The 11,779-nt window shown below is 44.6% G+C and overlaps 1 protein-coding gene across 1 annotated transcript; it reads right to left on the bottom strand.

Moving 5' to 3' along the window:
* Window positions 1-6,618: 6,618 nt before the first annotated feature.
* pmchl (pro-melanin-concentrating hormone, like) lies at window positions 6,619-7,260 on the bottom strand. The gene has a single exon (XM_086135124.1). The coding sequence runs from the start codon at window positions 7,078-7,080 to the stop codon at window positions 6,682-6,684; it is 399 nt and encodes a 132-aa protein (XP_085991250.1). The 5' UTR covers window positions 7,081-7,260; the 3' UTR covers window positions 6,619-6,681.
* Between the last annotated feature and the right edge of the window lie 4,519 nt (window positions 7,261-11,779).

The raw sequence follows: 11,779 nt of genomic DNA, 5'->3' as shown, positions 1-11,779 counted from the left end.
TTTGTTTTTCCTCTTGAGTCTTTTTTTTTATATATTTTTTTTAAACAAAAGGTTGTTGCCATTTAATCACAAAGTTAAATTCACGTGTGGTACTGCAGTTTTTTACCAGCAGAGTGTACTCTTGACTGTCAAAACGTTTTATTTTATTTTTTAGAATGCATAGCGTCGCAAATGGTAAATGCCATCGAGTAATTTAATACAGCCTACTCACCCTTTGGATTTTGACGATTAGGTCCATTTTACGGATGCATGAATTTACTGTGGGGAGTGCAATTCATGTGATTTAAGATGTTCAAGACTGCCTCGCTCAAAAGGTGCTTTTGATAACCAAATGGTGCTTCTAATGAAGATGGAATATTCACTCTTAGTATAGTATGCTTTAAATACAGATTATACTTTGAAGATTTCCACCCCTGGTGCCGTTGGTCCAAAACTGGCTATTTAAAGGGTACATCACTTAGTTGGTTAACAATCATTCGAGCTGAATTTTTAAACTTAATGTTTTGCAACTTTGTGCTTTCAAAGCCTAATCTCGACAATGCCTGCAAGAGCATATCCAATCATTGAGTTTGAGTCAAACTGGCTATTAAGACCGTAGCTTCACGTAAAGGGCAGCTTTACCCCACCAGGCCAATTTTTTTATTTTATTTTTTAAAGCAAACTGTACACTAGTGAGAGTGCATCTTCATGATCGCATGCATCTGAGACCCTGGTGGTACTCTTTGACCCCAATCCATCCTCTGGGGCCCACAGAGACCTTTTCTGAGCAGGAACACCTGCTGGACATGAGCTAAGTCCCCGTTTCCCATCAGGTTCCCAAGGCCATCACTCACAGAAGGTCTCCCGGCTAATAACTTGATGGCAGTTTTGGCTGAGACCTCCCGAGAGATCCTTTCTGTTTCAGGCTTTATGCTGTTGTGATATACTCCCATCCAAACGTTGAATGGTAACAAAATGAGGAGCACATTTAGTGGGGAAAAACTGCATCTACTGTACTGTGTAAATGTGATGGGTTAAAAACACCATTTCTCCCTCCCCCACTTTAAAAACACTCATGCGTTGAACTTTGTTACGTTCCACAAATTCACAACGGGAAGAATTTGTGCTTGGAGGCTGAGGCCATACTGTGCAAGACATCAATTTACAAGGTGTTCATTAGCTGGTGTCTGTACTCCAATTATTGTATTCTTTTTTTTCCATTTTGCTTGACGAACAATTTTATCAGTCCATCCATTCTCAGAACCACTTATCCACAATTTGGGCCATCGGCAAGGCACACGGTAAACTGGTGACCAGCCAACGGCAGGGCGCAAGAAGACAAAGAACCACATTCACACTCACGGACAATTAGTGTTCTATTTTCCTACTATGCATGTTATTGGAACGCGGGCGGAAACCGGAGTACCCGGAGACCGGGAAAAACGTGCATACTCCGCACAGGAAGGCCGCAGCCCGGATTTGAACCCATAAGCTGCACTCCGAGAAAGACGTGCTCACCGGTCAGCCCTTGACGGATCATTTTAAAATAAACTGTGAAAGGCCAGGGGTGGGCGAGTAATTTTACAAGGGCTATGAGAAACTGGAGCGCTAGCAGAGCGTCAAGTCAACATGCTCAACTCAACTTTGTCAACGTTATTTTTCATGTATTGAGATCAAGCATATTGTCCCGTTTCAATAGATTGCGTATTTTTTGGTTGGCACTTTTCATTTTAAACAAAATTATAAGTAAGTCTCATTTGTTGTGGAAAAACCGCCCAACAATAAAAGGTTAAATGTAGGAAGACATTTCCAAAATAAACACGTAGCCGTTGCCGAAAAAATATCTGGAGGGAGGAGAGAGAAAACGAGCTGTATCGGAACTGATGCGGAAAGCTGATCTGAGGAAAAATCAGTTCGAGAAATTGGATCAAGTCTGCAAATTCAACCAGCTACGCAAGTTTTCGGGGAAATTAGTCAGACATGGGACGTCGTTCACAGACGCAGAATATATGAAAGAGCCGTTCATTGAGATGTCGGAACACCTATTTGGGGACTTTAAAAACAAAGACTGAAATTGTGCAGAAAATCAGAGAGATGCATTTCCACCGAGGCCTCGCCGCACACTCCGAAAGCCGAAAGGATGACGGCTCACGGCATTTTTGTTTGAGAGAAGTTCAGCGCTGGAAGTTTGCTCTAAATTCATCTTTTCAATTCATTTGAAAGACACCGTCCACTCTGCAATTTTTATGAATTTATCTATTTTGGGGGGTAAGTGTGTTCATTTAATCAATAAAATGGAATTTTCTGAACCACGGATGGACTGCATGAATTTCATCAGCAACAAACTAGTTTGCAAGTGTGAAGATGTCAATGTCTTGTTCATTGTCCTGACCGGAGCGTTTTTTTGTTTGTTTGTTTTTTTTTTTGGCCCTTTACAGGTTTCTGTTCTCATCGGGAGAATTTGCTCGTCAGGTCTGAGGTCCACCAAGAATGGAATTCATGGCCTCAACCGTCTGGAATTCCAGCAACTTCGAGATCATCCGAGATCAGTCTCGGAATTTGGAATCTTTCTCCCAGTCTACACGTGCTCCGAAATGGCCGAGCGTGTCGAACAAATAAACCGTTCAAGGAGCAAAGAGCCCTGTCTATCATTTCAGATGTTTTCATTGGTGAGTGGTAAAGTCAAACAAATGGGCGGTGCTAGCGGCGTTTCTGTGGGGTGCCGATCGGTTGGCAGGAGGCAATATGCACGGAATGAGGTCTCGCGGAATGGAGTCGAGGGTAGCGCAGATAAACACGGCGCCATTTATTTCTACAGCGTATAGATTATCAAGCGAATTCCACGTGGCTCCGAAACTTTGGGGAGATTTGACTTTTTTGTGTCTTGAGGGAAACAAAGAACCCGTTGTCACTGATTACAGCAGAGTGCTGGAAGTCGACTTTTCTCCAGACCTCTTAAGCCTTTTCATGTTTGGGTTTGTGCGAACAGAAAGTAAGCGTTGTTATCAAGGTTAAGGTAACATTTGTTCAACTGTCTGAAAGGAGGGAGACTTTTAAATGGGCCTCCAAAGGGGATTTCGCGAGACGCACAAATTGCGTTTTGTTTTGCTGCCGAGTTCCCCAACGCTTGACTATAATTCATGTTTTGGAGAAAGCGAAATGCCTGCAAAAACCTGCTGTTCTTACGAATGTAACCGTTTAGCTTTAAAAATGTCTGCAGTGGTTTGTTGTCATGACATGTCCAATTAGGGTTTGCAAAAACTCGTTGCAAATGTTTTAATTACATTTTTTTTTACGGTGTTATTAAAGTCCCATGGCATCAAAATCCCAATTTCCCACCGTTTCATGCGTAAAACACGGATCCGAACGTATGTGATTTTGTCCACGCGGTAACCTACCGATGATTGCCTGCCCGCGTCGTGGTTGCGACATGGCCACTCGAGTGAGCAAAAATTGCGCACCTGCGTCTCATACATAGCGAAAACTTGGCACCACCTCCCAACCTTGGAGGGCTTTGAGGAGTCAACGGCTTCAATGTATTTTGACAGACATTCCTCAGCCTTCCACAGCGAGCGCGCGAGCACATTTTGTGGCTGACGAGCATTAGCTACTCGCTAACACTTCAATGCCGGATTTGAAGCGCGTGAGACGCAGTTGGGTGCTGTTAAGCCATGCAAATGCAGTATCTTGTGTTTGGCGACACTATTTAACCGTGACTGTCATTTATAATGCGCAGAAGGATAAAATAGCAAAAGCTTTCAGTCACGGGTGCCATGACGCACGTGAGCTATCGCGCATGCGCCAGTTCCGTTCAATCAGGGGAGGGGGAGCTGACACCTCTCCATATGTTGAGGTCTTGGAGTTACATCAACCTCACTCATGAGTTCCGTGCGTATGCTCACGGATGTGCTGGAGTGAGCCTTCGCATCTGATGCCGTGCCTGCTCTCCCTTTCTCGATGAGCCGTTTTATTAAATGCAGGCATCTTAATATCTTTTTGTTTGATTACTCTGCAGATCTGATTAAATCCTTCTTATGAAATGTTTATGTTTCTTGAACCGCCGACTGCAGTGGGCTGCTATTCAGCGCAACAGATATTAAACCTTGGTTGATAACTCAAGATTATTAATTGTCTGGGTAAAATTCTCAAGGTGGTCCGGCACTTAAACCTGTGAACACAATGTCTCTTAAGGTCTTAAAACAAACAGTTGTGTGACTTTAATTCTAAGCGGCTTTCAAACACGGGTCCGTCATTCGGTCCCAGGTGCCCTTGTTTGATCCAATGGGGAAAAGTGACATCATCTTCATGCACCTCGCCGCCCACCCCCCATTCTCACTTCGCCCTTCGATCTCTAATGGAGGGCCGGAGCTGGCGGGGAGCTCTTGTGAATAATTAAGGCACTCGGGTGCACTTTATAACCTGGGCTGCAAAGCTTGCTGTGACATTCACCCTAAGTGCGCGAGTACAATAGCCCAAGAGGAAACTGCTCTTTATGGACTAATACAACCAATAACTGTGCTTTTGTTGCCTGCTATGTCCCTGGAAAGTGTCGGTGGCCGATCGTGTGCTAAATTTTCAGAAATTCTGAATGACAATGAATTTTAAAAAAAATAAAAAATCGGAATATGGTATATGGCCGGTCATGCAGAAGTATAGCTAGTGGTGAGTTATTTACATACAAAAAAAAAAAAACAGTGGTCAGTTGCACTAAATGCCTGGAAAAAAAAACGTACAAGTTATCTCACGTTTGGGGTGCATAAAAATCCATCTCTACGTACACCTCCACGCATACAGACAGTACATACTTGTAGTTTGACTTTCCCCAGTGAAGAGTGTGCAAAAGAGAAATCAAATGTTTTAAGGGCATTTCAAAGCGAATGGCACAAAGACATTTAAACATGTCTTGCCCCATCAACCATTCATTCTGTGATTTTTACCCTCTTTTTTTTTAGTCTACAGGGAGTGCCGACTCATCAGATTCAACATGTTGAGCTCGAGCGCTACACTGATCATTTACACGGACTGGGTGGGATTCAATTAGTAATGGACATGGGAGACCCCTTTGGCGCCAGATGCCACGGAACCGTTTGACCAAGCTAGATTACGTTTATCTTGTGAGAGGACACGCACACACAAAAAAAAGAGAGGGAGAGCTCTAATTAGGTTTGGGAATCAGATTTCATCCAGTGAGTGCCAGTCGTTGTCACTGCACAAAATGCAATAACAATTACAGATACGCTTTATTACCTGAGACAGATGGGGAAGGGGGAAGTTCACTTTCAAATCAATTGGTCAGTGTGAAAATTGTCCATTCTCCCATTTGATTCTGCCAATAAAGCGATCAATGTTTAACATTGTAATTAATTTTTTGCGAGCCTGTAAAATTTTTAAAAAAATGTGATTGGTCATCCTCTTAACATTAAAAAAAAAAAAAGGAAATGTGTTTGCAGGATCAACGAACTTAGGCTCATAGTGAGGCCAAGCTGCTTCTATTTCTTGTTGTACGGCTCATTTTTTCTTTTCATTTTTAACAGCAGTCTCGTTGTCCTGTGACATCATGCTGCATCTGTCAGAGGTCACTCTGTTTGGGGGAGGAGACTTGAAGGGTGTCAATTGCAAAACCATCATGTGTGGTGTATGCTAGGTTGGTCATATCGAATATTGGGTGCGGATGTTCTCTCCGTCGTGCTCAAAGTAGGCCATCAAAAAGTGACAGATTTCATTCATCGTAATCATCCATATGTATCTTAAAATCCGAGTGGGGAAAAGTCAGGAAAAAAAAAAATACAAAGCTTGCAAGCTAAGGTGGCTCGATACCCGGCTTCGTGATAGCAAGTTGCATACATGATATTTCCTCATGAATTTATTTGCGAAACACCCGCATCTCTGACCGTGATGCTATCATACGAGGCCGCAGCTGCAAGTCCACCTCACCAACCCCCAACATAGAACCACCCACCCTTTCGCTCATGCTCGTGGGCGTTTGCGCGGGGGTGGGTGGGAAAGTCATCTTCTGCTCAAGCTCTCAGGAATCCATTCTAAATACCGCTACAGCTGCGTCTGTCTGCATTCAAGAATTTTATTGTTGTGGCATCTGTCGAGCACTAATTTACTGATGGCTTTTGTGTCTCGCAAAATAACAGTGGTTACCTTCCCTCGGCATAATCTTGGCCAAATATGGATGGCATAGCGCCGGTCAAGGCTGATGACTATAAATTCCATTCCAAAAATATCCTGTGATCTTTTTGGTTTGGGGGGCGGGGGGGCACACCTCACCTACTACCCTAATGAGGACAAGCGGAACGGTAAACGGATAGATGGCTGGATGAGCTCGTAACCAAGCCCGATAAGACTCAGACACAGCTCATGCATCAAGTTCTACACTGCTCGCCCTCGTCAGGTCGTGGGCTGAAGGCTTAGCCGTCATTGATGGGCAATTTTAAATGGGACATTGATAGGCAATCGACCCAACCCCCAGCAGGAAAAACTTCAGCTGTGTGAACCACTATTCTGATCATAGCCCTTAACAGATGACCAGGGAAACTATCTCAATTACTTCCAGTTTGCCTGTCAGATTTAGCAAAAGTCACAACACGCATTAAGACAAAGCACATGAGTCAGAATACAATGAATTGGCTTTAATCGGGGACACGTCATTTTGGCATATATTACAATTCAGCTGGGGGGCCTGTCCAAACTGTCCTAGACTTCCCAGCACGGCCGGTAGACTCGTCCCACCATGCATCTCACGGTGTCCCGCCTCAGGATGGGGATGCTCAGGTCCTGGCCGCCGTTTGTACGTTCGACGGCCTGGCTGCCGTCATCAGCTCGTCGCTTGTAGAGGGCCGGTGCGTTGTGCGGCACTCGCAGGTCACGCCAAAGACCGGGATCGGCAACAACGATGACCCTCTGCCCTCTGGTGTTGCCGTCGGCGACGGCGGCCGCCTCGCCGCGGCTGTTCTCTGTCACCTCCTCGCTCAGCAGGGAGGTGAAGGCATCCCGCTCCAAGATGCCGTCTTGAGCCGGGTCGGCGGGCGACGCGCAACAAGAGTGCAGCAAGAGCGCCGCGGCCAAGATGACGCACACGAGGGACTTTCTCATCGTGAAGATCTTTTTCGGGAGACTTCTTGGCTTCGTGGACGAATCGCTCCGCAGATGTCTCGGGTTCTAGTCGCGACCTAAAAGTCCTGGGAGCCTTCTTTTATACCACTCGGGAGCCACGCCGTTGTCCACGTTGGCTTTTGTCGCGAACGTCATCGTAGGTTCTCCCGTTGCGCTCCGAAAATTAGCTGAAAGTATTAAAAGAGGGATGCGCGCAACTATTGCCCGGTTCGAGTGCGTTGTCTTCACACAAGTTCATTAAAGTCATGCAGTGGATGACTTTGGACCCTTGATAACGAAACGGCGGGACTTCTTTGAGCAGCAGAAAGCAAGATGACTTCCTCCAAAATGGCTGACCTTTGAAATAATGGCGCTGGATTAACCACCCGTCGGCGCATTGTGGCTTTATAATCTGGGATGAAGGCCGAACTACTTCTACTCATTGTTCGCTATTATTTTTAAGGCAGTGACCAAAGAGGATTAACGGGACATGCTGACAAACGGTGGCTGAAGTGTTTGCTTGTCCAGAAGGCATCTTCTTGTCAACGTGGCAGAGACAAAGTGGAGTTTGAAGATCATCCAAAACGAGAATGTGCCAGCGTGGCTCTCTTCCGTCAGCCCCGATGGTGATGATATTAGCTTGCATATGCAATTTTGTCAAATTATTTTGGAAGAATCCCTCTTCCCGTGTCTTGGTGGGAGTCAGCGAAGGCATCGGACACAATTTGTCCATTCCGAATCATCGCGCGTGTATTGCTAATAAGCAATCAGCCCCAAAATGTATGCGCACATCTCGATTTATTGCAAGCAGTAGGCTCCCAGGAAAGCTTGCCAAACCCCGAAAACAAGGTCAGCAATGGGAACCCAAAACCTTTGACTGTGAGGCAGGCAGGCGTGCCATAGAGCACCGTGCAAGGTGCTGCCTAAATGTCAAACACACCAAATGGCTCGTTAATCCAAAAAAAAAAAAATCATATCTCTGTACAAGGAAATCCTAAACGAAGCTAGTTCTTTCCATTTGAGTTGGTGCTGCTCTGCAGCGTGAACAACTCGAGGCTATTCTAGTGAGAGACAACTCCAACAAACTGAAAGAGAAAAAAAAAGGGGGGGGGGGGACACGACACATTTGTGTTTGCTACACCTGAAGAGCAACCTGCAATGTTGAACCAACTAATGACGGGAAAACAGCAGAACTCCTAAGAGTGCCAAGATGACAGCCAAAAGCACCGCTCTCAGCAATTATCTGAGGCTCACGACGCTAATGGGAGCTGGTGCGAGGTCGGGGGAAAAAGATGAAAGCGAGGAGAGGAAAGATGACCGCGGATCTGTTGCTATGGCGTGACGGATTTCATCAAGGAAACCAGAAATAACCGTGGTGTTTCCTGCGAAGGGAGACGCAACAAAAAGAAAGAAAGAGTCGCAGTGTCGCTCGCGCTCAAAGTGAAGCGAAATCTGCACGGAAGGATCAGGGAAAATTAACAGAGTTTTTTTTTTTTTCCCCAGCATTTCGTTTCCTTCACGCCACAAGAGCATAACGATACGCTTTCTACGGTGCTAACCATGAGACGCTTCAATACAAGCAAATGTCTGCTATTTTGTGGACCCAATAGAACGTAATGGGAGGTCGCAATTAATCCACCACGGGAAGTGTCTGAATCACTCCTCCTCTCCACCGTCTATAACAGTAAGGGACTGGTTCTCATTCTTTTCCGATGTTCATGTTGCCATGGAGACCGGTTATCGAGCCGATCGCATGCAACCTTGCCCACACAGGCCAGATTAAGCATACCGACATCCGGGCGGACCTCGACGTCAAAGGTTAGCAAGTGTCTCTTTTTGTTTCCAACAACTTTGCGAAGATGTCTACTCACAAAAATCCCAACGAGAAATGACGGCAGCAAGAGAACCGTATGGAATACACATTCGGCTGACATTTTATTAGGTACACCCGCACGATCTAAAAATATCCCTTTTTAAAGAGAGGTTCGGAGCTGGGTGAAAACGTTGCTTTTGAAAAAGGAACTATTTCAGAAGGCGAACGCTAGGTTAGCGGAAGTTGTTTGTGCACTTGTAGACAATGCCGGTGGTGGCGTATTGAGCTGATGTTGTTTATTGATGCCGGTGTAGAATTGTGCACACAACGCATGCAAACAAATTTGTACTGCGTATACTCAAAAGCATGACACGTGTACCTTGAGATTCTTTGTTACACGGCTCTAGACTGGAATACATAGTATCCATACTCCCGCACACGCAGCTGACAAAATGCCTGCTCACTCGGAACACCTGGAAAACCTACTGTATTCATAAGAGCCATTCGCCCTGCAGTGAAGCACAGTCAGAGAGTTTGGAGAGGACCGACTTGGGCCTTCATGCTGAGCTGGCAGCCAGTTCCAGACATACTGGCCGCCTGACAGTCAAAACGTTGCTGCAGAGGCTCAGCAACAAGCTCTGTGGTTTTCATTTGGTCTCAAATGCACTGCAACAAGACCAGGGTGTTATATTTAACAGGGTCTGCATCACTTTCAATAAAGACAAAGGGGATGTGATGAGAAATGGCGTGGGACTGAATATTGGGGTCAGAAATACACATTCACAGTCTTTTATCTCACACACACACACACGCACAGATTAATTCACCAGAATCGTACCTTTGGCTACAACGCTATGCAAGCTCTTCCGGTGAAGGTAGGAGAAACTTTCAAGTTGGTGTTAACAGCGGCAGGCAGCCACCAGCGTGTTCCCGCTGTATACTAACGTAAAAAGATCCTTCGGATTTACCGCTGACGAATGATAGACTGGCGAAATTTACTCAGGCGCCCACGTGTGGATGGATGGATGGCAGAAGCTTGAAACCGTCATTCGATGTTGGAAAAAAAAAAGAATTTTTCACAGAAGTCATGCATCATGGCCCCGACAGTAAACACAGGTGTAAATTTTGTTTCTAGTTCATTGAGAGAGGCGGCTGCCTGCTATGGCGGAGTTCAAAGATCTATACTGTTCATTCTTTGGTGTGATTTAGGCATACGCACTGCTCAGCGAGACAATCAAGACATTGTGGAGCTGCCTGTTTCATTCATTTATTTCAGGTATTGGATTTGTATTGTTGCTTGAAGCAACCAGAAAATAAAACAGCCCATTTATGGCGGTATCTTAAGACATGTGCCATTCGGAAAAGGGAAACAGCGGGTTGTACTGGAGAACACGTAGCTGAATGTAACCCTGCTGTTACACAGAAGACTTGATGGATCAGCGATTGGATTTAATTAAACGTCTAACAGGTGGTCAAATGACAGGAGCGCGATTTTTTTTTTTATTTCCCTTAATTGCACCCCGGGGGGACAAAGCTGTTAGCTCAAGTCTTGCAACCTTCCTCTGCAGACACATGAAGGAATGTGAGGAAGATGATTCGACCCCCATCCTCCACAGAGAGGAAACCTTTTTTTTTTTTCTTCAACTCATTTTTAATTGTGGCTGTCATGGCAATGGCAATGTTTCATTTTGTGGTTTTATTTTGCGGTGGCGTATAGCTACACATTGTATGCTTAAAGCTGTCATTGTTTGCAGCAGTTATCTATTTTTAGGAAAATGCTGTCAACACTGGAAAGTGAAGATACAGAGTAAATGATACATACACGTAGCACCCATTGGCTCCCAATTTGTGGGCTTGTCATACACCACAGTAAAAGTAAAAAAGTACTGGCTCTGAAATGCATTTATGTACACAAGGGAAAATGTATTGACAATTACATACCCATTTTCATTTGCCATAAAAGGGGAAAAAAACACAAAATGGTTTCTCTCAGTGATACAATAAAAAAAATAGTATTCTAAAAATAATCAAAAGAAAACCTCCCCAAAGTATTTTTGCAACATTAGAGCTCCAGCCCCACTCCCCACCCTCATTGTTGAAATATCATCAAACATAGATAAAAATAAATGAGTAACTTACTTTGGGCCTTTCCAAGGCTTGCAGAATATGTGAATGATGCATCCTCCAGTGGACTGTGTGACTTGTGGAATATTCCAAATTTTTCATAGAGGGAGAAAAGTGTTCAGGAAACAGGACTGAGTGACACGCCAGCAACACGACCAAGACTGAATTCAATTTTTTTTCTTTTTGTAAACATAAAGTTTGGCTGGAAAATGGAGAAGATCGAATTACAAATATGTTACACAAACAAAAAAAAGTGCAACTTAATTTAAAGTATTGGAATTAATGGTAAAGTCTCATTTTAGTGCTCATTCCAAGATGAAAAATCGTAAACGTTTGACGTTGTTGTTTAACGAGGTCGTTGGCTCGACTTGGGTGCCATGCGTTCTCATCGATTTGCAAACGTTGTGGACAGAGTACGACAAAAATGCAAAATGAGCTAATAACAACTGAAAACATACACTTGAGTTTTCAGCGCCAGGAGCAATTTGGGAGAATGCGCTCTTAGAGAAGAAAACAGTCTTATCGGACGAGTCGCTTGGAATGCAGAAAATGAAACGGAGGGAATTCAAACACATGGGAAATAGCCACTCAACCTGCGGTGTGAATGCAGCCTTCACGGTTTCGAAAAAAAAAAATGGATGGCTGGACAAGTAAAATGATGTCACGTTCGCCCATAAAGTGCCTCATTTCCTCAAAGGTTGACGTCACGTGTGTGTTTGCCGTTACCTTGGAGACACTTCCGTCGTCCGGACGCCGTTTGGA

Source organism: Hippocampus guttulatus, chromosome 17 (assembly GCF_054856545.1).
Source record: "Hippocampus guttulatus isolate MCC_2025c chromosome 17, RoL_Hgut_1.0, whole genome shotgun sequence".
Classification (NCBI taxonomy): domain Eukaryota; kingdom Metazoa; phylum Chordata; class Actinopteri; order Syngnathiformes; family Syngnathidae; genus Hippocampus; species Hippocampus guttulatus.
The sequence above is the reverse complement of the archived record's forward strand: the minus strand, read 5'-3'. Positions and strand labels throughout refer to the sequence as shown.